This window comes from Miscanthus floridulus, chromosome 16, assembly GCF_019320115.1.
Source record: "Miscanthus floridulus cultivar M001 chromosome 16, ASM1932011v1, whole genome shotgun sequence".
In the NCBI taxonomy this organism is placed as follows: domain Eukaryota; kingdom Viridiplantae; phylum Streptophyta; class Magnoliopsida; order Poales; family Poaceae; genus Miscanthus; species Miscanthus floridulus.
Window position 1 is genome coordinate 6452039 of NC_089595.1, and position 26324 is coordinate 6478362.

Here is a 26324-nt window from a genome sequence, read left to right on the forward strand (position 1 = left end):
ATAATGCCGAGCACAGCGGCCGGTAACCCCTACCCCATCCTGTCCTAGACAGCATGGCGTCGACGTGACTCATGTCTCATCGGCCACTCCGCTATGTCGAGCCGTCGTTCGGCTGATATCGTGAAAGCGGTTGAACGCGTTAGTCAGACGTGATGTCCTATTGGAGAAGTTGGTCAAGGCGGAGGCGATGGGGTTATCGCCGAGCTGGCCTCGAGCGAGGCGGAGAATCGGTACCTCATCTGAGGCCTTGCGTGCGGGTCCTCGAGTGAGGCGGAGAATCGATACCTTGTCCAAGGCCTTACGTGCGAGGTCTCGAGTGAGGCGGAGAATTGGTACCTCATCCGAGGCCTTACGTGCGGGGCCTCAAGCGAGGTGGAGAATCGATTCCTCGTCCGAGGCCTTACGTGTGAGGTCTCGAGCGAGGCGGAGAATCAGTACCTCATCCGAGGCCTTATGTGCGGGGCCTCGAGCGAGGTGGAGAATCGGTTCCTCGTCCGAGGCCTTACGGTTTGGGGCCTCGAGCGAGGCGGAGAGTCAGTACCTTGTCCGAGGCCTTGCGGTTTCATTCTAGGCCGAGCCCGTTTTGGGTGAGCCCAGATATTGTTCGAGGTGGGCCGAGCGGCCTAGCCGAGCCTCGGATGAGGTGGGGCTTTGCCGGTGGTTGTCTCTTAGTTTTGATTTTTACAAGGTCTAAGCGATTTTTTCGGTCCTTGCTTAGGAGACCCCTTTTTATGGTACCCGACATGCTATTTCACCGACTTGGAGCCTAGCCTGATCTTTAAGGCATGCTCGGTGACTTCTCTCAGAATGCCCGGCATGTCCGAGGGTTTCCACGCAAAGATGTCTCTATTGGCGCGGAGGAAGCTGATGAGCGCGCTTTCCTATTCAGAGGAAAGCGTGGTGCCAATGCACACCGCTTTGCCTTTGGAGCCGCTGGGGTCTATGAGGACCTCCTTGGCGCCCTCCACTGGCTCGAAAGACCCGGTCGACCGCTTGGGGTCGGGTGCTTCCTCGGTGACCTCCTTCCCTATGGCCACAATCTCTTTGGAGGCGACGATTGCCGTGGAGTGATCGCAGCACTCGACCTCGCATTCATAGGCACGCTGGAAGGAGGTGCCAATGGTGATGACCATGCACGGTCCTGGCATCTTTAGCTTTAGATAGGTGTAGTTGGGGATGATCATGAACTTCGCGTAGCATGGACATCCCGGGATGGCGTGGTAGGTTCCTTGGAACCCGACCACCTCAAAGGTGAGGGTCTCCGTCCTATAATTGGACAGATCCCCAAAGGTGATGGGCAGATCAATCTGCCCAAGCGGCACGGCCTGCTTTCTAGGCATGATGCCATGGAAAGGCGCTCTAGTCGGTCGAACGCGTGATCGGTCGATGCCCATGGCGTCAAGCGTTTCGGTGTACATGATGTTGAGGTCACTGCCTCCGTCCATCAGTATCGTGGTGAGCCACTTTGTGCCGATGATCGGTCGACTATGAGCGGATATCTCCCTAGTTGTGGGACACTCTCTGGGTGGTCGATCTGATCAAAGGTTATGGTGGACTCCGACCACCGGAGGAAGACAGGCATGGATGGTTCGGCCATATAGACCTCGTGGCGCGCGAGCTTCTAGCGGCGCTTGGAGTCATAGGCCGCCTACCCTCCAAAGATCATGAGGCAGGCATCCACCATCGAAAAGCCACCATCCCTCCCCTCGGCATTGTCTGCGATCGGCTCGGGATCCTTCCCATGCCCTCCCTTGTTGAAGCCTTCGAACAAGAACCGCTTCATGAGGCCATAGTCCTTGTATAGATGTTTGGCGGGGAAGGAATGGTTCAGGCATGGCCCTTCGAGCAGCTTCTCAAAGTGGTCCGGGGTACCCTCCATGGGCTTCTGGCCCCCTTGGAGTCAGCGGTGGCCACGAGCGAGCCCTTATGCCACCGCTTGTTCTTCTTCTTGCCTTTAAGACGCCTTTGCCAGTGTCCTCGTCCTGCTTCGCCTTGCCTTTGAGGTGGTCGAATATCGCTCTGACCGCCTCCTCGTGCGAGACATGGCTGGTGGTGATGTCGAGGAGCCCCTTGGTGGTTCATGGGCCCTTACGTCCTAGCTTGTGAACCGAGGACTCGCAGGTAGTCCCAGACAGAAAAGCTCCTATAACGTCGGCGTCGGTGACATTAGGCAGCTCATTGCACTACAGGGAGAAACACCGGATATACCCACGGAGGATTTCTCCGGCCTTCTATCGGTAGTTTTTGAGATCCCATGGGTTCCCAGGACGCTTGTATGTGCCCTAGAAGTTCCCCACGAAGATCTTTTTTAGGTCCGCCCAACTTTGAATTCTATTGGGCGGAAGGTGTTCCAACCGTGTTCGTGCCAAATCAGCCAGGAACAATGGAAGGCTGCGAATAATGAAGTCATCATTATCCGCTCCACTAGCTTGGAAAGCAAGCCGATAATCCTTGAGCCATAGTTCGGGGTTTGTTTCCCAAGAGTATTTCAAGATGTTGGTTGGTGGCCGGTACCGTGGCAAGAAGGCGGCGTTGTGGATGTGTCGGTCGAAGGCCTGATGTCCCGGTATGCCGAGGCTCAGGCTTCGGTCCTCGCCGCTGTCGTAGCGTCCGCCATGATGAGGGTGGTAGCCATGGCTAGCCCCCTCCCCCGCATCGCCATGGGTATGCCTGTGGGCGTCGAGGGTGCCACGCGTGTCACGGTTGCAACCGAGACGCTCATGCACCGGGACCGCTGTGCATAGCCTGCCGCCTTGCGACGCCAGGTGTTCCGATGCATCCTTGTTGTTTCGCTCTAAGGGCGTGCGTTGGCTGGCGTCGAGCTCGCGTCATCGGGACAATGAGCTTTCGGCATGCTGGGCCACCGCTCACTTGAGTAGCATGCGAATCTCACGATGGGCCCAATGATCCTCGGGCATTGCGAGCCCCAGAAGCCCACGGAGCAAGGCCGCCGTAGCAGCAATGTTCTGGCTTGCTCGAGCAAAGTATGGGAGGACTTCATCATCCTCGATGATCCTCCAGTTTACATCATGGGCTATGGCGCACGCGCGCCCACCGTGTCCGTGGCGCTCAATCTCTCGATCGAGCTCTGCGTGTTCCAGATTGAGTTGGAGTCATGCTTCCTCGAGCTCTTGGTCTCGGGCCTTCAGCTGCTCCATCCGCAAGTAGGGTGGATCCCCTGTATCCCCCTTGACCTCATCATCGAGGTTGTTTGTTGGGGTACCCTCCTCCTCATGGATGCTTTCGACGTGTCCCTAGGGGGTACCTGCCATAAAACATTCATGAGAGGGGTGATGGCTCCCCCTGCTAGAGTCAGAGGCGGAGGGCGACTCTGTTTCTTCCATAAGGAGGTCATGGAAAGACTCCACGACATATTCGGTCATCCCTATGAACTCGTCGTTCACGGGGAACGGAGGCGCGCATTGCGCCACAAGGTGGCCAACGATCTCTATGGCGTTGCGGAGACTGAACGGGAGCACTATCGGGGCACTCTAGATAGGGTATTCTGGAGAGAGCAGCTCCCCTTTGGCAAGCAATGCCATGACATTGGCAAACGAGAAGGCAAGGTGGCGTAGGTCCTCCCAGGCCAGTCGGGGTCCCAGGAAGGCGCAGAGCTGGCGCTCTAACCTCTCGTAATCGAAGTCAAGGAGCTGGTCGCTTTCGAGGGCGTAGGCCTCCGGTGTCACGTCGAGGCCGGCAGAGTGGAGAGGTCGAATGGCAGTAGGGGCCATTTCCAACTCTCCCTCCATCATGACGATGAAGTCTAGGTCCTAGAAGCGCACGTGCATGCTCAGGACCCAACTAAGATTGTGACTCGCCATCCGAGGCCTGGTGTGCATGTCGAGACGCACAAAAGGCCCCTACCTAGCGCACCAACTATCAGTGTTTTGAGTTGCCACCGACTAGTAAATTTTTAATGTTGTGCGTCTAGCTAGGATGATGTGCTAAGAGGACACGAGGTTTATACTGGTTCGGGCAGAATGTCCCTATGTCCAGCTTGTTGCTGCTGCTCGTGTTACTAGCACTAAAAGTTCATAGTAGGGGTTACAAATGGTCGAGAGAGGGATGGGTCCCAAGTCTCTGATGAGAGGAGCGAACGGGTGCCGAGAGCTCGGTCACCTCCGAACTGTGTGCTTGTGTGTTCTGATCGGTTCAGGGTTCGATGGGTTCTAGTCCAAATTGATGCTATGTGTTGCGATCCCCCTTATGGGATGTCCTGCTTTTCCTTTTATAGGCCAAGGGAAAGCACGGGTTATAGTGGAGGGAAAAGAGGAGGATAAGAAGGAGAAGAAGTCCTCTAGGATCGTCGAGTCCTTCTTTTCCTTCACATGGGTCCAGCCGACCCTATAGACATCAACAGGGACAGCTCCACGTCATGGCCCTATCCGTCATTGGCGCCATGCGCAGGCGTTGTCTCCCGGTCGTGGCGCTCCACTCCGTCCTGGCGGACATCATGGTGAATTGACGCGCCTATCAGTGCTCATACAAGGGTTAGGCAGAACAACACCGGTATGCCCGACGCTGTTCTTGATGTGAATCCCTAGGTATGGCCCATCACGGCCAAAGGTTATATCGGGGCATGCCGATCACCTCCCTAGTATCAAAGCTTTGACCTAGGCCCATTTGCTTGGACCTAGAGTGGTTGGTGGTGGTATGGGTCTTTGTCGGGCAAGACGGATCCCCTACCCTCAGGGTCGGTTGAGGCAGAGTCCCCCTCTAGAGGCCGGGCGAGTGGAGCCCACCCCTAGAGGCCTAGCGAGGCAGAGCCAGCCTTCAGAGGTCGGGCGAGATGGAGCCCACGGCCTCCACGACCTCGGTGTCGGGCGAGGCAGAGCCCGCCCTCAGAGGTCAGGTGAGTCGGAGCACAAACCCAAGGGTCGGGCAAGGCAGAGCCAGCCCTCAGAGGTTAGGTGAGGCAAAGCCTGTGGACTCGGTGTCGGGCGAGGTAGAGCACAAACCCAAGGGTCGGGTGAGGTGGAGCACGCCCCTAGAGGCCGGGTGAGGTGGGGCCAGCCCTCAGAGGTCGGATGAGGTAGAGCCCATGGCCTCGGTGTTGGGCAAGGCAGAGCCTGCCCTTAGATGTCGGGCGAGGCGGTGCCCATGGCCTCGGTGTCGGGCGAGGCGGAGACCGCCCCTAGAGGCCAAGCGAGGTAGAGCTTGCGCACCTAGGGGTCGGTTGGAGCTGTAGTTGTGCTCTTGACTACTCGGATGAATCAATATTGATGGTTATTAGATCCTCCTCTTCGGGTACCCTAGTATTGGTCCCCGACAGTCGATGTGCCCGTGCTGCTCGAGTACCTCATCCAAGCAGCAAGGTGACATTTTTTTGCGCACCGCATATTGCAAGCTTATGTTTCAAGTGTTTCAAATGTTTCATTTAGATGTTGCAAGTGTTTAATCTTGATGTTGCAAAAATAGATCGCGATGTTGCACATGTTGGAATGGCTATATACTTATGTTTCAAGGGTATGTTCCAAATGTTTCAACTGTTTTTTCAAACGTTCATTGCAAGTGTTTCATTTGAATATTGCATATGTTTCACACATGTGTTGCAAGTGTTTTATATGAATGTTGCATATGTTTTCAATGGTTTTCAATAGTTTTCAAGTGTTTCAGACGCATGTTGCAAGTGTTTCAGATGTTTCATACGTATGTTGCAAATTTCATTTGTATGTTTCAAAAGTAGATCGAGATGCTGCACGTGTTGCAATGTGACCCATCTTGCCACAACTGCCTGTTGCAGTTGCTTGGGCATCGTGCGTGCGCATGGGGGAGCGGAGGGATGGAGCGCTGCTCAGCAGCGGGGGGGGGGGGGAAGCGGAGGGCGATGGCGGCAGGCGCAACTGATCCCCGTGCAGCATGCGGGTGTAGCAAGCGGAGGGGGTGTAGGAGTCCGGACAGAGACACGAAGTGAGGGCGCAAGCGTCCGAAAAGAGGCATAAAGTGGGGGTGCAGTTTTCTAGGAGCAGTAGACGCTAGCGTTAGGTGCAAAAACGGACTATAGCCGCGGGCGTCCGAACGTGGACGTCTGTCCGAGCGTTCGGGTGCACGTCTATCCAGACGTTCGGGTGCTAGCAGTGCCGTGCCACAAAGGCAGCAACCAGCATACACAACGTTGAGTCAGGTCTTGGGATGGAAACGAAATGGGACCATCCAATTCAACAACAAAAGGACTCTTGTGTACTAGCCTTCCTTCCTTGTGGTCGCACGCTCGCAAAGTTCAGATATACCGAGTTGAGTCGGTGCTGCTGTAGACCACGGATGGCGGAAGAAAATTCGTTTCTTCATGTCAGGACCGCATCCAACCGCTAGCTTTATTCCCGAGCAACCATCATGCCTGCTTGCCTGTGCCCGCTGTGCCAGCCAAACACCCTTCGTGCTCGTGCATGCGCATCCCATCCATGATCCAACCTCTGATCTATCCCCATTATTTTCTCCCTGATCCTCTCCTTCCTTCCTTCCTCCTGGCCGGCCCCTCGATTCCCTCCCCAGCCGGTCGTCCGCAACCGCAAGACATGAGATGAGAAAGACACCTGCCATGCCGATACCTTGCGGCGCCGACGACAGAGCTACAGCCGGTAGCCATCGTGAATCATCAAGCGGTGGGCTGGCTCCTCCTGTGGCGACGACGACGACGATGAGGATCATGGTGTGGATGCTACGCGGGGACCGGGTGGCCAGTGGCGGAGCTTGGAGCCAAATACAGGGTGGCATTTGTCAAATCCAGACCATATAGACTAACTGACCAACATGTACACAAGTTCCATAGAAATAAGTTTTAGTTCTATACTACTATAATTAGGTCGCAATTAACAAAACACAGGTGACCATGGTCTATTGTCCATAGGATACCCATTACAGTATCATATTAGTATATATATATATACCAAAAGACAAGTAACCCATAGAACTAGCACTCGTTAAAAGTCCACTTTTCTTTTCTTCAAATTTTGGAAATCAGTAATTATATCTTCATAGCTGTAGTCTCTTGCAATCTTGCCTTCTATGTGTACTACCAAGTTATTGGCAATAAATTCGTCTTCCATCTCGTTTCATAGTCTTGTCTTAGTGATCTTCAAGATAGAAAAAATGCGCTCAGCACTAGCTGTTGAAACTGGAAGAGTAAGCAGCAACCGAAGCAATCTATCGATCATGTTAGAAGTCCTATGGCATCCTGTGGCAATAAGGCTGTAAGGAAAATGGACCCTAGGCCCATTTACTTTGGATTTTGGTGCTTGATGACCAACACAACCAAATTGGACTAATGAATTTGCAAGTAATTGGTTTTGTAGTTCAATAGGATGCAAGACGTGACTTGGACAAAGGCGATGTGATGATCCAATGATCAACACCTCAAGCAAGACCTTAGGAGCATAAGAGAAGACCCAAGATATCAAGCAAAGTCCAAGCATGAAGATAAGAACCAAGCCGCACGCAAGATCGCGAAGAAACGAGCTCACAGCAGCGACCGGACGCTGGATCGGACGCTGATGAAAAGCGACCGGACGCCCCGATCAGAGGCTCGGCAACAGCAGCAGTGACCAGACGCTGGTGGCAAACCGACCAGATGTAGGACAGCAGCGTCCGATCAAGTACAGAGAGGTTCCAAAGCGGCGAATTTGTGACCGAACGCGTCCGGTGGCAAGTGACCGGACGATGGCAGCGTCTGATCAGTTGTTCGTGGGTCCAACGGTTGGGACGACCGGACGCGTCCGATCAGGATGACTCCAGCGTCCGGTCAATAGCAGAAAAGTGGGATTTCATCCCCAACGGCTACTTTCTCAGTGGGGCTTATAAATACAACCCCCAACCGACCAAATAAGTAGTGTGGAGCTGAGAAAACAAACCAAGGGTGTTAATACACCATTTTAGTGATCTCCACTTGCATAGTGCTTAGTGTTTCATTAGGTGATTAGCGTAGGTGCTTTGTGAAGTGCTTAGGTTGATTAGACCACCGCTTATGCGCTTGCTCTAGGTTTAGGCCTAGTGTTTAGTGAGGTTTGCACACCTCTTACCACTCGGTGCTTGCGTGCACCATTGTTGTACATCGGAGGGGCTTGTAGTCTTGCGAGATCACACCAACCGCGTTTGTGATGTGGCCGCCACCGTGTACCAGAGGGAACAAGGCCCACGGCATTTCAGCCGGAAGCTTGATAGTGAAGACGGCGGAGAGCATTCAGGAGAGGCTTGCCGGAAGGCACGTCAGAGACCCACTTGCGTGTGGGGAAGGCCCGAGGCTATCCACAGAGTTACCCGACTGAGAGCTTGGCCCTTGCGAGGGATTCCTTGCGAGGGGCTCCAACGAGGACTAGAGGGAAGCCTGCGCGCTTCTCGATGCCTCGGTAAAAATACCGGAGTCGTTGATGGGAGTTTGCATATCTCTACCTTGCTCTTTAGCTTCCGCATTTACATTGATTGTATTACTCCTTTTGCGTTAGAGATAGCAACACACTAGCAAAACCATAGTTGCACATTTAGATAGTTTACCTTTTGCATAGGTTTTGCTAAGGGTAGAAAAAGAGGCCATAATTTAGAAGTAGAATTTTAAGTTGCCTAATTCACCCCCCCCCCTCTTAGGCGTCACGGTCCCTTCAATTGGTATCAGAGCCGGTTGGCTCAATTTGGACCTTTGGCTTAACCGCCGTTGAGCCGACGCCATTTAGAGTGGTTGGGATGGATACCTCTAGGCCTCCACACTTTGACAGCACTAACTTCCCTTACTATAAGGATAGAATTGGCTTGCCACCTAGAGACGGTTGATTTGGGAGATTGGAGAGTCACTCGTGACGGGATGAAACCCATTAAGAATCCCGAAAAACCCACAAAGAGTGATGAAAAAGAAATGCATTTCAATGCTAGAGCTAAGAATTGCTTGTTTGAATCTTTTAGCATGGATGTATTTAACCAAGTATTCACTTTAAATACGGCACATGAAATTTGGTTAAAACTCCAAGAGCTCCATGACGGCACAAGTAATGTCCGTGAGCAAAAACATTGTCTAGCTAAACAAAATTATGATTCCTTTATAATGAATGATGATGAGCTTGGTCATGATATGTATTCTCGTTTGAATCTAATTATCAATGAGCTCCATTCAATTGGATTAATAAAGCTAGATGATACGGACATCGTGAGGAAGATCATCTCCATGCTACCACAAAAGAAATATGCAAGCATCATCACCATCCTTCACAATATGGAGGACTTGAGCACCATGACCCTGGGCATAGTCATCGGCAAGTTAGTAGCATTTGAAATATCACGTAAGATGGGTCTAGAAGAAGTTTCTTCATCAAGCAAAGGCAAAGCTCTTGCATATAGCGAGAAAAAGAAGATGAAGGGCAAGCAAGTTGAGACAAGCTCAAGCTCAAGCTCCTCAAGTGAAGATGAAGAAGAAGATGAGGACGATGATGATGATGATGAAGATTCAAGTGATGATGATCAATCTTCCTCCTCCACCTCCGACCTTGATGAAGAATCAATCAAATTAATCAACAAGGTGGAGAAGATGATCCAAAGGCTCAATGTCAAGGGTGTGCCCATCCAAATTCAAGATCTCATTTTCACCAATCAAAGAAATGAGCAAAGAAAGAGAGGATGCTATGGATACGGCGAGTTGGGGCACTTTGTGGAAGTTTGTCCAAATAAGCCTACACCCAAGACAAAGAAGAAGGCATGCAAGAACCAAGCCCTCACATCAATAAGATCATGAGATGATTCTTCAAGTGAAGAAGAACACCATCACAAGAGGCGAGGCCGCAAGCACTCATCATCAAGCTCTTCACGTGTGTGCCTTATGGCACAAGGTAACGAAAGCTCATCCTCTAGTGAGAGTGATAGTGATGATGATATGCCTTCTTTTGATGAAATTGTGCTACAAAATCTCAATTATGCTAAAGTTTGTACTAGTCAACAAAAGAAGCTCAAAAGTTTAAAAGAAAAGCTAGATAGTTCACAAGAAGCATACAAAACTTTGCTTGAACAATATGAGAACTTTGCTAATCTCAATATTGAACTATCTACTAAAATTGAGCAACTTAAGGCTAGTGGAACAACAAATGAATGCACAATCAATGATGAGCAACTTGTAAAGAAAAATGAAAAATTAAAAGAAAAGTTAGCTAGCTCACAAGATACTTATAAAAGTTTGCTTGCAAAAATGGAAACCATGTGCAAACATTGTGATGAGCTAACTACTAAAGTTGCTAATCTTAAAGCCGTTAATACAACTCCCTCCAAGGCATCTAAAAAGAAAAGTTCTATCTTTAACATGCCTAAAAAGGATGCCTCTACTTCTTGTAATGATCTATGTTTAGACTCACCTTTGTCCAACCAAGTTTGTGTTGAGAAAGTTGTTGTAGATACATGCACAAAAGAGGTTGCAAAGGAAAATGAGCAACTCAAGCAAGAAGTAGCTCACCTCACCAAGGACTTGACTAAAGTAAAAGGCAAGGTGAAGCAAACCCAACTTCATCAAGATAACATCGTCAAGGGAGTGAAGAAGCTTGATGAAGGACAAACCGTGGTTTGTTACGTGTGCCACAAGGAAGGTCACAAGTCCTATGAGTGCAAGGTGAAGAATGGGGGAGGAGCAAAGAAGAAAGAGAAGAAGCATACAAGCAAGCTCTCCAACACCTACACCAACAAGGTGGACAAGAAGACCTCCACACCTTATCTCTTGAAGAAGAAGAAAAATGACAAGGTGGTGGCCATCAAGGTGAACAAGTAAGCCAACAATGGAGTCAAACGCTTTTGGGTGCCAAAGGAGATCATTTCCAACATGAAGAGCACCAAGAAGGTTTGGATCCTGAGAGGGAAGTGAGAAGTCCAATGGACTTTAGGGAATTTGGAGACTTGGCAAAGTATGGGTGCATTTCATGGGGTGCATCATGATGGACAAAGACATTGCCAAGTAGGTTAGTGAATACTATGGACCCAAATTCCCCTTCCCGTGTTAGGTAACTAGATTCAATTTACTTCAATTGGTATTAGATTTAAATTTTCCTACAATTGGTATCTTTTAGCATCTAGTTACTCTTCATGCCTAGGTTTGCATTTGAATTCTTATATCTTTTGTCATGCATACACTAGGTATATCATATGGTAGGCTTGCTCGGTTTCATTCTTAACCCTTGGAGCAAACCTACATGGTTTAAAATTAGGAGCACGTCACATAGCTTGTCCTTCAATTGTTCATCTAATATGTCCCAAAGTCCAAATTGTTGATTATCTCTCCTGAATATCATCTTCAAAAATGATTCTCACATTTATGTGATGTCATCTTTCAAGTGGTATTATTGATTCTAAAATCAATGTGCAAGTTTCCTACAAGTATTCCATACTTGTGTGCACAAATTTAGGGGGAGGTTACTCTACAAGTTGAATGCTTTGAGACTAACACCTTTTCAAGTTATCATATATGTAGTAGTCTCATTGCAAGGAAAATGAAGTCCCCGGAGTTAAGCATCATACTTCAAATATCCACCACCTATTGCAAGTGGTAGAAATCAAATTGGTTTCCACATATGGTATTTCTAAACCGATATCATCATGTTGATTTCATTTTGATATTTATATGCTTTCTTCATGCATTATAGATTAAATTCCCTTATGCATCTGCTGTGTCTTCTACCATATGTATGCATATATTTAGGGGGAGCTTAATCTATATAATGTGAGAGTCAAATTTTGTGATCTATTTCACTCTACCCACAAAAGATCACAAGGTTTGACCCTTCCTTGTGCTACTAATGTCTTCCTTTTTGGTGTTTGATTCCAAAGAGGGAGAATTTAGAGGACCAAAAGCAAGCATTAATTTGTAGTAATGGTCCGAGAAAGGGAGGATAGTGGATTATGGATTGGGGAGAATTTGTAGGAAGCAAGGCTTAAATCCATAATACCATATGGGGACATTTGCAAGGGCAAGATAAGTTTTTATATAGTCTTACAAGTAGTACCTTTTAGCATCATATAATCTTGCTCCTTGTATTGCATCCTAGCAAGTAGGTAGTTTTTAAATTTCAAAATTTTATTATTTGCTTGCTTTGGTCGTGTTGTCATCAATCACCAAAAAGTGGGAGATTATAAGAAAAATGGACCCTAGGCCCATTTACTTTGGATTTTGGTGCTTGATGACCAACACAACCAAATTGGACTAATGAATTTGCAAGTGATTGGTTTTGTAGTTCAATAGGATGCAAGACATGACTTGGACAAAGGCGACATGATGATCCGATGATCAACACCTCAAGCAAGGCCTTAGGAGCACAAGAGAAGACCCAAGATATCAAGCAAAGTCCAAGCATGAAGATAGGAATCAAGCCGCACGCAAGATCGTGAAGAAACGAGCTCACAGCAGCGACCGGACGATAGACTAGATGCTGACGAAAAGTGACCGAACGCGCCGATCAGAGGCTCGGCAACAGCAGCAGTGACCGGACGCTTGCGTCAAACTGACCAGACGTAGGACAACAGCATCCGATCGAGTACAGAGAGGTTCTAGAGCGGCGAACTTGTGACCGGACGCATCCAGTGGCAAGTGACCGGACGCTAGCAGCGTCCGATCAGTTGTTCATGGCTCCAACGGTCGGGACGACCGGACGTGCCTGATCAGGACGACTCCAGCATCCGGTCAGTAGCAGAAAAGCGAGATTTCGTCCCCAACGGCTACTTTCTCAGTGGGGCTTATAAATACAACCCCCAACCAGCCAAATAAGTAGTGTGGAGCTGAGGAAACATACCAAGGGTGTTGATACACCATTTTAGTGATCTCCACTTGCATAGTGCTTAGTGTTTCATTAGGTGATTAGCGTAGGTACTTTGTAAAGTGCTTAGGTTGATTAGACCACCGCTTATGCGCTTGCTCTAGGTTTAGGCCTAGTGTTTAGTGAGGTTTGCACACCTCTTACCACTCGGTGCTTGCGTGCACCATTGTTGTACATCGAAGGGGCTTGTAGTCTTGCGAGATCACACCAACCGCGTTTGTGGTGTGGCCGCCACCGTGTACCGGAGGGAACAAGGCCCGCGACGTTTCGGCCGGAAGCTTGATAGTGAAGACGGTGGGGAGCATCCGGGAGAGGCTTGCCGGAAGGCACGTCGGAGACCCACTTGCGCATGGGGAAGGCCCGAGGCTATCCACGGAGTTACCCAACCGGGAGCTTGGCCCTTGCGAGGGGCTCCAACGAGGACTAGGGGGAAGCTTGCGCGCTTCTCGATACCTCGGTAAAAATACCGGAGTCATCGACGAGAGTTTGCATATCTCTACCTTGCTCTTTAGCTTTCGCATTTACATTGATTGTATTACTCCTTTTGCGGTAGAGATAGCAACACACTAGCAAAACCGTTGTTGCACATTTAGATAGTTTATCTTTTGCATAGGTTTTGCTAAGGGTAGAAAAAGAGGCCATAATTTAGAAGTAGAATTTTAAGTTGCCTAATTCACCCCCCCTCTTAGGCGTCACGGTCCCTTCAAAGGCATCGACATAGCTCAGCTATGGTTGCAATATTTTTTCAGCTCTTCACTGTTGGAAGCATCAACAACAAAATGCTTCAACTGATACTCTAATCTAAGCTTCTCTTGTTGGTTGAAATCTGCTGGGTAGTACTTCTCAACCACTTTGCATATCTCACTAGCACTGAAAGATGGAAATCCGTTTTTTGGCATTATTGTAGTGCTAATGGACAAAAGGTCCATCACTTTATCATTGAACTTCAGGTTCAATTCAGCTAGCTGAGTATCAATTGTTGCCCGAAATATCTCCACTCGAAAATAGCAGTCATTGGTAAAATGATCTGGTTGACGACGAGCACGACCACCACGCATAATGTATGTTGCTTCCAAATCTGGAATGTCAATTTCGTGACCCAAACAGAACTCAACAACGCCAGAAATAAAATTTTCCCATCCATCATCTGATCTCATTTCTTCAAGTAGAACTTTTGTCGATTGAACAAGTCAAATGGCATTCACTATGTCTTGTGTTTTCTTTTGTAAAGCCTGACCTAGTTGTTCTGTGATCTCCATTATTTCTCTCATCATTAGTAGGACAAATACAAACTCGAAAGATGTCAAGTAGTTGAAAGCAGTATCACCATCGGCACGGTTTGCACCAGCTGATGAGTCGGAAGCTAAATTTTGTAGAACTGAACTCACAGGATTGAACAAATCCATAAGGCTAGCAATAGAACCTAAGTGTGAACCCCACCTTGTATCTCTTGGATGTTTCAGAGAGCAGATTTAATTTGCTCCTTGTCCTGTCTCAAGCTCATCAATAGCAAGCAAGCGTGCTAGTTCATCCATTTGGGCGTCATGGAGCTCATCGTGACGCTTAGATGATGAGTCAACAGTGTTTACAATAAAAACCAATTTCTTAAAAAATTGGGTAACGGGAACCACATCCTTTGATGCAGCAACAAGAGCAAGTTGTAGACGATGGGCATAGCAGTGAACATAATATGCATAAGGGCATTCTTTGAGAAAAAGTGCTTGCAACCCATTTAACTCTCCCTTCATGTTGCTAGCGCCATCATAACCTTGACCTCGAAGGTTCTGCACATCAAAGGCATAGCTAGACAACAGATAAGATAATTCTTTCTTCAATGTTAGTGCTTTGGTGTTCTTCACATGTATCAAGTCAAAAAAACCGTTCTTGTACAATACCATCATTATCCACAAATATGAAAACAATTGCCATTTGCTCTCTTTTTGCAACATCACATGTTTCATCCACAAGAATAGAGAACTTTGCATCCCCGATTTCCTCACGTATATGCTTCCTGACTTTCATTGCAAAAATACTCAAGATTTCCTTTTGGATATCAGGTGATGTGTACTTTGCAAATTGTGGAACATTCTCTAACACAACACTTGCAATTTCAGGATTAAAATCAGCAAGAAGTTTTAATATTTCAACAAAGTTCCCTCTATTTTTTGACTGAGGTGTCTCATCAGGGCCTCTAAAAGAACAAGATTGAAATTTTAACCACCTGACAGCTGCAATTGATGCTCTCAGCCGTAGACGATTTCTTTCTTTCTCTTGATTGCTTGCCACCTCGATAATATTATCAACATGATTTGGTTGATTCAACAGGTTATGACATTCCGTGACTGCATTGCTGTGTGTTGAGCAAGGATCAGATCCTATGTGAACCAAGAATCCACAATTTTTGCATTATTAACTTTCTTGTAGCTGTCTAAGCCTTGTGCTGTGAAGACATCAAAGCCACTTCTTTTCTTTATATTTTTGCTGGACACAAAGCAAAGAAGACAATATGCACGACCATTGCTCTCTGAGTACTCTAGCCAAGATGGAAAATCACTAAACCAATTGTACTGGAAATGGCGCTTATGACCCTGCGGTCCAAAACCCTTGTATTTTTTAAGTTTAGGTTGCATTGGACCTAACTTCCAATATGCCCGTCGTACTTCATCTTGCTGGTTACTTGGATACTCCCAAATTTGTCGGCGTAATGCTGGATCTCGCTGTAGGAATTCAATTCCTCGAAATACAATAGGTTCACATTCACCTTCATCTACTTGGTATTCATATTGCCTTGGTTCTAATTCAACTAAGTTTGCAAGAATCGATGGCTGCTCAATAATAGGTCTGTCGTCTCTTTTTTTCTTGAAAAATGAAGAAATGGGTCTCTCTTTACCCATTTGTATCTACAGGAAAAAATGTACAGACTATTATCACTCAAACAAAGGACGAGAGATCTCAATCGTTACAAATTATCACTCAATCAGCCACTTCTAGACAACATGAGCTACGGATCTAAAGAGTTTAGAAAAAAGAAAGGAGAAACAAGAGCAAGCGTACATGAGACCTGACTCTGGTGGTACGGATTCTAGAGTGTCTGCTATTGGCTACCTGAGCGTTGCCGCGTTGGGGCGCCGCTGTGCGGCCACGCCAGCCGCCGAGGGCCGGTCAGCCGACCACCAACGAGTGAGTCAAGGAAGGCCGCCGCCACCGCCGCCAAGGACTCTAGCTCGAGGCATCGATAGCTCCGGTGCTCCGACCTTCGGCCTTTGGCTCGTCGCCTCCGCCGTCTCGGTTACTCCATGGATTATTTTGCTCGTGTTGACTGATGCCAAGGCCCAGGTGCCCGGGTCCCAACTCCCAAGTGCAGGCTTGCACGTGGCCCATCACCTGGTGGGCTAAATTAGCTAGCGGACTTGCACATCCGCAGCATATATCCTTATTTTTTTATGGGGCAAGGGGGCCGGAGCTCTCTATGGCCAATACGTGGCTCCGCCATTGCGGGTGGCGCTGGACGTCGACGGCGCTGCCACCGTGGCGCAGCTCAAGGCCATGGTCATGGCCAGTTAGGGCATCACCGTAGGGGCCCAAAGGCTCTTCTTCGCTGGCCAACACCTAGACGATGATGGCCTCCCTGTCGCGCACTACGACGTGCGCCACGGCTCCGTCGTCTTCCTCAGCCTCCGCCTCTGCGCCGACGACGCCTCGCAGTCATAGTACGTGCTCGCTGCTAGTTTCGGTACACACACGCTTCACGCTTGCGTGACCAACTGACCATTCCATCGCCATGGAAGGCAGGAGATGCATGCAAACGCAGCCAGAGTAGCCAGTCATGACCGTGAGCCAGCTACTGATGATTGACCAGCAGCTGGTGATGCGCTTCGAAGACAGCGACGACCACAGTGGCGGCGGCGGCGAGGAGGAGGAGGCCATTGTCAAGACCACGAGGCCACCGGTGTCGCGGTCGTCACTCCGCAAGATCCTGTCGCGGCTGCACGTGGACGTGTGGATGGCCCAACATGACGCCAAGCTCCTGGACCTTTTGCGGCTGCGGCGAACGCGCGTCGGCGGCGTGGGCGACCTCACCGCGGACGACTGGTCGGCCATCCGCGCCGAGCTCAACGCGGCTGCCGGGTCCACGTTCCCCGTCGAGGACCAGCAGCGGCGGCTGGTCGAGCTCCGGCGCAAGTTCGACGCCGTCAGCCGGATCAAGGACCACCCCCGGTTCACGTACGACGCGCGCTGTCGGGTCGTCGTCGCCAAGGAGGCCGAGTGGAAGCGCTACGTGCTGGTTCGTGCGGATTGCTGCATGCCTGCTGCTGAGTTGATCGCACTACGTGAAAACAGTTTGTAGCAACGGAACAAATTTTTTATCGGGGCGGCTGATGATGGAGCCGCCCCTACAGTGGCGTGCTCGGGAGCTCAGAGACCAGCAGCCCCTACAAATGAAACAGCAAGGGCGGCTGATGATACGAGCCGCCCCTACAAATAGGTCTAATTTGTAGAGGCGGCTCAATCACCAGCCGCCCCTACAAATGCTGCCGCCGGAACCTAAACCTGGGCTTGGGCCTCACTTTTGCTGGTAGGGCACTGAAACCCGCAGGCCTGTTAAGCCTATCAACGATCTAAGCCCTCGATGTAAATCGAACGGCCGAAGTTCGTCCAACCAGCGACAAAACTACCCGCCGAACATCCGAAACCCTAGGGTTTCATTCTCACTTATCCATCCGACGCCGCATTCTCTCTCACTCGCTCTCTATCTCTCTCACCCGATGGCGCTTAGATCCGTGGGCCGCTACTACATCCGCGCCGAGAGCCCCGACGTGGAGGCCGCCTGCACGCTCCTCCTCGAGCTCTACGTGCGCGTCGGGTGCCCGCGCCTCCGGGGACAGGAGAGGGAGGAGGCGGAGCTGCTGCTGCGGTAGGAGGCCCGCGAAGCCGCGCTGACGGGGCGCAGCCACCTACGCGTCAGCGGCGGCGGGGTCGGCGATGCGGCCGGCGCTGCGGGCGCCCGCGGCCTCGCTCTCTTCATGGCTGCCTTTGGGGTGCCGGTCGAGTTCCCTGCATAGGAGCTCTGCGACCTTGTAGACGCTGCCGATGTCTCTGTCTGCGTGGAGGTGCTCAAGGCCTCCAAGCTCTTTGTCAGGAAGATGCGGGGTGAGAAAAATGAAATCTACTTCCCTCTTCTTCCCCTGAACCCTGATGACATTCAAGCGTTTCAGATTTTCCATGTTCCAATTCAGATTTTAGATCCTTTCAGTGCGCCTGTCATCCGGCGACGGATCTAGGGTGGTGGTGTCCCCCGTGGCATCTTTATACCCTCTCCCGGTCTCCTCCGTAAACCCTAGCCGCCAGTATCGTGCTGAAGCTGAACTGCTGATCCGTCTTCCAAGCTCTGGTAAGTCTCTCAGTTATCCTTTGTGCCTGGTACAGTTGATATGGGCGTTGTGAGGCTGAGACATCATAGGCGTGGGCTTGTGAAGCGGGATTCGATGGGGTTTGCGCCTCCGTCCATGGATCGGTGGATCCTATTGGGGAGTTTTGTGCCGTTGCTTTGGTCTTGGCTGGACTCTTGCCGCCGTTGCACGGCCGGCTACAGCTGGCTTCTGGGCGGCCCCGTTGTTGGGTATTCTTTTGCCTCTGCTTGTATTGAAAGCAAGTAAGGTTCACAAGTCCTTGTTCAAGTAAGGATGATTGTTTCGGTTAGATTTTAGGGGCCTTGTTAATGATTGGAAAATTGATGGAAGTTTCTACGGTGAGATGTAGTTTGTTCATGGACCAAACGATAAGAGAGTAGCAATTTGGGAATATTAGAGAAATTTCTTTGTAGTTAGGATTGTATAAGAAAACGCAAGGCTTTCGTGCAGAGGTGCCTGTTGTGATCTGGTTTGGTGGTTGCTGCTTCTTTCTTTCTCAGTCCTATCGCTGTTCATGACCGTGTAAGCACTAAGCACTATGTGTTTGTTCTGTTCTTTGTACGTCATTGCATCTAATAGTTAATACTAGTACCAGACTGGATAAAAAAAACTTCAGTACCCCTCTGCAGGGTCTCCTGCTTTTGTTTGCTGCGATTCTTGTTATTATTGGGAGTAATTCCTCTTTATTCTCGTTGGATTTATCAGGTATCATTCCTCTGCGCTGATTCAAGATGTATCTCCAGTACTACATCAACGAGAAAGGGTACAAGGTCTACACCACCAAGGTTTGTGTATGAGCTTGCACTTAAGTTTCTCTGAATGGCTGATGATTTTGGGTGTTACTTGTTAGCCTCTGCTAATTTGGGTGTCTGTGTTCTTGCTTTGCAGAAGGAGTCGCCTCTTGGGGTGCCGACGCAGTCTGCTCACCCAGGTACACTGCCTTTGTTCACTGGAGTTACCTTTGCTGCTTCTGTTATAACTTGCCTGTCAAGATATGATAGTTGGATAGTTTTCTTTTGTTGGCTATAAGGATGCAGAGTCATGGTTGTCTAATTATGAGCAGTTGGCATGTTTCTAGACCCCCTGACCGATTTGTGTCATTCATCCAATAGTATGTTGTATCTTCAATTTCTTCTGCGTTTAGATTCTGGATATTTTGAGCAGACAAATAAAAAATTGCTTGCGCAACTTTTAAGAATGGAGTTAAGAGTACCGGTACCTATCAAAGCTACAGATCATTCTTTCTTTTCCTGTGACAATTCCCTGTGCTTTATATGATCAATATGAACTCACTAGGCATTCGCATAATCTAGAGTTCTAGTCAATCATGAATGGCTTTACCATGAGCACTGTCTGCCAGGTTAAAGCATCATTATGTTGTATCATTGGACTAAATGTAAATAGACTGTAGAGAGATAGAAGCTATCGTACTTTACCTGAGGCGAACACTTGCATTGTGGATGTATAGGACCAAACAAAGATGTAACCTGCAGAACTGAAACATGTGGAATTCATTCTTTTTTATGGTTTTGATTGTTTAATAATTTGGGTGACCATGGACCTCGCATCATGATTTACTAAAATATTTCCTTGTGGTGCAGCTCGCTTCTCACCAGATGACAAGTACTCTCGCCAGCGGTTCCTATTGAAGAAGAGATTTGGACTTCTGCCAACTCAGCAGCCAGCACCGAAGTACTGAAGCTTCAACTGTCCAACCATGCATGTTCAGTTCGTGTCACGGCTTGTTGGTTGGAATGTTGAATGGGTATTAAGAACATAAATCAAACACTGTTAGGCACTACTTTTCATATATCTATGTGCAGTCTCATAGTTTAAATAAACAACAAGCACAATAATTTGCACCGTGTATTGTCATGGAATATTTGTTATAATCTGGTATAAATAAATGTTCTGGTCGAATTTGAATTGTAAATTTAATTTTTTTTTGCGGAAAATTGATTTGTAGGGGCGGTTGGTACTGTAGCCGTCCCTACAAATCGATTTGTAGGGGGCGGCTGGTGTTCCTAGACCGCCTCTATAAATCGATTTGTAGGGACGGCTACAGTACCCACTGTTCCTACAAATCGATTTGTAAAGACCCTTGCGTAGGGGCAGCTGGCCGAACCGTCCCTACAAATACTTATTAGCCGCTCCTAAAAACCATATCTGATGTAGTGTCGATCGTACGCACGTATCACCCGGATGATCTTCTCCTAATGACCTTGATTTCCACGGCGGTTTCAGGAGAACTCGGATGCGGTGGCGTATGAGGAGAGAAGCACGCACTTCGGCCGCCTCCGGGCGATCTTCTCCGGCGGCGGCGGCGTGGCAGAGACGCGCGGGAACGGCGGGCCCATGCGCCGCGAGTCGCGGGCCAAGAGATGCCTAAGAAAGCTGCTGAGCAGCTTTGGGCTCCGGTGCAAGCTGTGAGCCTGTGACAACGGTGACACTTGTGTGCTAGCTAGTGGATGCACATGCTGACATGCGAGATGACACGATTGGTCAAAAGCTCCGTTGCACGCATTGTGTTGTGTACAGAAAGGACCTCGTTTTCTTCCGGCTTCGTTTCGTGCGTTTCAGACTGTCAGTGAACTAGTAGGTTCATCGAGTTTCCTTTTTTTTCACCTTTTCTTTTCTGATCTGATGAACCAAAGATCGACCTTTTGTGGTATCAAAAGTCTCGAAACATAGTTTGTTCACAACCTCTATGTTGCAGGTGACTTTGAGTCCACCGCTAGTGAGGTTACCGGAAGGCCATTTTTGGGTTTGGTGGGTCCAATGGGTTTACTTTTTTTTCGTGTACGCATTTTTTTCTCCTCAACGTGATATGCTCTCCTACTGTGGTACCATTTGGTTGTGCACTGAGCGTATACGCTTTAAAACAAATTTTACTATTTTCTTAATTTCTTATTATGCACAATTTTAGAGTTATGGAGAGCAATCGGGAAAAAAAATCATTTTCTTGAAAAGCAGGTTTGAAACGCTGCCTATTTATATTGTCCAACCTGAAACCCTACTAAATTAACATATATTTTTATCTCTTCATGTATAAATAAGTTGAGTTTTAAGTTAAATTGCTTGCTATTACAGTATGCTTCCAAGCTAAGAAAAATGACGTGAAATGTTGTAACCAAATCACCACCAAAGCTGGATTCTCAAATTCAAGCGCCATGTCAGCATGGGCTTGATTTTATTTCCGTTTCCGCGGAGCCTGGCCGGGAGGCCGCCTTTGCATCCGCTGGACTAGGCCCTCTGCGGCCTTTTCAGGTAACCAAACATTCAACTTCTGCATCTTCGGGTCCTGGTTGGACCATATTCCCCCAACCAATGAGGCCCCATGTGGCTGCGGTTTGGTTTCTATAAAATGCATTATACATGGGTGTTACGTGAACCAAATCACAAATACACTGACCAGCACAACGAATTGCAGGTTTCTATAGTTACCAGGAACCCCACGAGTGTGAAGACAACAGGAACTCCAACAGGAGTCCAACGGTGCCCTTGTATTTGGAGGAGCACGGCTGTGGAACAACATTTCCGTATTTTCTCCATTTTGCATTCTGGCAGGTGCTTTCGGTGGAGTGGCTACTAGGTGGGCGGTGTGTTACTATTACAGGTTGAGATCATGTCTTCATGGTGTATGTGTGAGTGGAGAGTTGGTGGAGTAGGTGGTGGATGAGAGTGCGGTGTCTGAGGTTGGTGGTCTTCGACGCAATGCTTGGTTGCTCGATGCCGAATGTATGCGCCCGACGTCTCGCTTTATAGCACGTAGGGAGTGTCTTTCGTATTTATCGTCCGAAGGAGCCTTCGAAGCTAAGTCTTCAATTATTTCTTCTTACTATTGCCTGGACAGCTGGACAATAATCGTCCTGGCTACATTAGAATGGTATGGTCTTTCACGTCCGAACAATTGATGTCGCAAACGTCAAGGATTCTGGCATCCACTACGTAAAAAACGATTTTTAGCAACGATTCGATTTTTTTGTAGGGGCGGCTGGTGATGGAGCCGCCCCTACAGTGGCGTGCTCGGGTACCCAGACACCAGCCGCCCCTACAAATGGAACAGCAGGGGCGGCTGGTGTTACGAGCCGCCCCTACAAATAGGGTCTGATTTGTAGGGGCGGCTCAATCACCAGCCGCCCCTGGAAATGCTATTTGTAGGGGCAGCTGGTGATTGAGCCGCCCCTACAAATGGCCCCGTATTTATAGGACCGATTTGTAGGGGCGGCTCAATCACCGGCCGCCCCTACAAATACCCCCCATATAAAACAGATGCAGCACCTTCTTCCTCCTCGGGTCACTCACTCCAACCCGTGAAAAAAAGGTGGGGAGGCCTTGGGCACCTCTAAAAAATTGCTCTACTAAGGAGGGAAGGTTTTGATCTCAAATCCTTTGGTGGAGAGATTGTAGAAGGTAAAAAATGCTATTCTATACTTTTTTTTAAGTTTTAATGGTTAGTTAGTGAGTAATTAGAGTTTTGTTTTTCTCTCTCTTCTATGGTGCTTGAGCTATTTATGAAGCAAATTAGAACCAACTTTTGAATGTACTAGGGTAAATTAGGAAGGGGAACAAGATCATACTCTTATTTGGTCCATGTTTCTTGATTTTATTGAACAATTAGTTAGTTTTATGGATGTTTCATGTGCATATGGATCTAGATCTAGGGTTTGGTTTTTTTATTAATTTCGTTTCTGTAAATTTATGTTTGATGAAATTGGACTAGGGTTTGTATGAAAGATATTGGGTAAAGTATAATTCTTGCTAATTGTTGTCTTTGAAATTATTTATTGTAATCAATAAATATGTATTTTAATTATTTATGGATAAATGGGCCGTTAATTAATTTTCTTTTACCATGGTGTGTTTGTATGCTTCATGTAATTATATTAGATTTATATTCATATATATATCTGAAGTATATACAATTATTCTTAAGTAATTATTAATTTGTTTCATTTTATATATATCTGAATAAGTACTCATTTAATGTTTGTTTTGTTGTTGTTGTAAAAGATGGAGTACAGGAACTCTTGGATGTATGGTTCGTTAAGGTTCAAGGCAGGTTTCCGTGAAGAGGTGGATAAATTTATTGAAGCCGCAAAGAAGCATGCAACGACATTAAAAGAGAATAAGGATACAATTATTTACCCATGTAAAGATTGTAAGAACCGTATGTCATGGACAGATGTGACTATCATCAGATCACATTTGATTATGCGAGGATTTGTTGAGGACTACACAGTGTGGATTTATCATGGTGAAACGGTTATTGTTAACGACGAGGATGAGGAGGAATACGACGACGAAACCATAGAATCACTGTCCCAATATTCAGTAGAGCTTGATGCACGAATGGATTTCGAGTTTGGCAATGAACAAGGTGGTGATGCTGGTGATTGGGATGGTAACGACGAAGGTGGTGCCAATAATGATGGTGGAGCACGTGTCGGGGATGAAGATGATTTGGAGGACATGATTCGAGCCTTTGGACCAGAGATTTTACTAAATAGCCCAAAAGGTCTAGAAAATTTGGAAAGGGCGACAAAAGCATCGAAGGAGACTGTGTATGGTGTTGAAAAGGGTTGTCTGATACATTGGACATTGCTACATTTTGTGCTTGAGCTGCTCATCCTGAAGGCTAAGTATGGCTGGTCAGACTGTAGTTTCAATGATCTATTACATCTCCTGTCATGGGTGCTGCCACAACCAAACTCAGTTCCCACCAACACATACTAAGCGAAGAAGGTCATAAGTCCATTGATAATGGGGGTTGAAAAAATCCATGCATGCCCCAACCACTGTATACTTTTTCGTGGCGAAACGTTCAAGTCACTGGATAAATGTCCCCGGTGTGGGGCCAGCCGGTACAAGAACAATGACCTTTACGGTGGAGACGAAGCCTCCATGGGGAAAAAGAGGAATAAGAAGGGTACCAAAAAGGTGGTACAAGAATCTCAGCCCCCAGAGGACACTCCATTAGGCAACGATGCAAAGCAGAGAAGAATTCCTGCCCTGGTAATGTGGTACCTGCCAGTGACTGACCGCTTGAGACGTATCTTTGTAAACCCTAAAGAAGCCGCACTCATGACATGGTGGGATGATGAGCGCAAGGTGGATGATGATAAGATTGCACACCCGGCTGATTGTAGTCAGTGGCAAAGGTTTGATGAGAAGCACAAAGAATTCAGTGATGACCCAAGGAATGTATGGTTTGGCTTGAGCACCGATGGAATAAATCTCTTCAATGAGAGGATGAGCGACCACAACACATGGCCAGTGATCTTGACCATGTACAACATCCCAACATGGCTGTGTCAAAAGAGAAAGTACCTTCTCCTCACTATTCTTATTTCTGGCCCTAAACAACCAGGCATTGATATAGACGTGTTCCTCGAGCCCTTGATGCAAGAAATGGAGAGGCTATGGAGGCATGGGGAGCAGATGTACGATGCGTTCCGAAAGGAGGACTTTATATGTAGAGCAATAATATTTGTTACTACCAATGATTACCCCGCGCTGTTTGCTTTGTCTAGACAGATCAAAGGGAAGACGGGATGCTTGGTTTGCTTGGATGGTACTACATGGGTGTACCTAGATGCATCCAAGAAGATAGTTTACCTAAGGAATCGACGCTTCTTAAAGATAAGTCACAAGTACCGTAGCAAATTATTCTTTAGATTTTATGACAACACCCCGGAGATTGAACCCCCTCCGGAGAGACGTCATAATAGAGAACACGTGTACAGAATGGTGAAAAACATACGCGTCGTCTATGGAAAGAAGAATCCGGATGGGACGAACAGAGATAGAAGCACACCTCCTATCGAAGGCGTACCTTTCAAGAAACAATCGATCTTTTTCAGTATCTGCCTTATTAGCCAGACTTAGAGGTCCCCTATGCCATTGATGCTATGCATGTGCAGAAGAATGTCTTTGAGAGTCTCATTGCTACCTTGATGGACACAGGCAAGTCAAAGGATGGTCTGAAAGCACGGAAAGACATGGTGCAGCTAAACGTGATGCCACAGCTTCACCCGGTACCTGAGGCTAATGGAAAATACACTCTGCCCGCGGCATGCTTCAACCTAACACCAGACGAGAAGAGAGCTATATGTACTTTCCTGAGAGGGATCAAAGTCCCGACTGGGTTTTCAGCAAATATGAAGAAGCTAGTGTCGATGAAGGACTTGTCAATAACACACTACAAGACTCACGATTGCCATGTGATGCTGACAATATTTCTACCTATTGCAATTAGGGCTATAAAGCCAGAGTTCTTGAAAATGGCCATCACCCGCACGTGCTACTTCTTTTCGAAGATCTCACAGAAGACAATTGGCAAGGAAGAGCTGAGTGACCTACATGAATTTGTGGTGGAGACACAAAACCAACTGGAGATGTGTTTACCTCCTGCTTTTTTTGATATAATGCCACATCTCATGATTCATATGGTTCATCAAATACAGGCGCTTGGCCCTTGCTACTTGCATGAAATGTGGTCCTATGAGCGGTTCATGTCAGTTCTAAGTCGATACATGCATAATCGAGCATACCCAGAGGGCTCCATGATAGAGGGTTACAGTACTAAAGAAGTCGTCAAGTGCTATCAAGAGTACCTAAAAGTACAGAAAGGGATTGGTAAACCCGATTCTCGTCACAAGGGTAGGCTGGCTGGGAAGGGCACCAGTGGTAGAAAAGTGTTCATCGACCATGATTACAAAGAGGTGAGTCGGGCGTATTACAGTGTCTTGCAGAGTACACAACTGATGCAACCATATATTGATGAACACTTGGCTATCATTATGGCGGAGAGAAATGGCCATTCGGATGATTGGGTCATGAAACAAAACAAGCAACGACTAACTACATTGTTGAAGGACCAAAACATACCGCCTGGAGAAACCATAGACTCTATTACCATCAGTAGGTTGGCGGAGGGGCCATCGAGACAAGTGACATCTTGGAATGTTTATGACATCAATGGGTATACGTACTATACCCACGCAAAGGATAGTAAATATGTGAACCAAAACAGCAGCGTTCGAATAGAGGCTCTTGATGGATTAGGGCGAAAGATCCAATACTTTGGCATCACTGAAGAGATATGGGAACTTGACTATGGAAGGGATATAACGGTGGCCCTATTTCG

General features: G+C 47.8%; 1 protein-coding gene and 1 pseudogene across 1 annotated transcript; both read left to right on the top strand.

The window, feature by feature from the left end:
- The first annotated feature begins 6520 nt into the window (after nt 1-6520).
- LOC136510194 (uncharacterized) lies at nt 6521-20962 on the top strand (annotated as a pseudogene).
- Nucleotides 17468-20095, top strand: LOC136512931 (H/ACA ribonucleoprotein complex subunit 3-like protein). Its single transcript, XM_066506936.1, has 5 exons — nt 17468-17915; nt 18019-18156; nt 18881-18960; nt 19064-19106; nt 19777-20095. The coding sequence occupies exons 3-5, from the start codon at nt 18907-18909 to the stop codon at nt 19872-19874; spliced, it is 195 nt and encodes a 64-aa protein (XP_066363033.1). The 5' UTR covers nt 17468-17915; nt 18019-18156; nt 18881-18906; the 3' UTR covers nt 19875-20095.
- Nucleotides 20963-26324: the final 5362 nt, after the last annotated feature.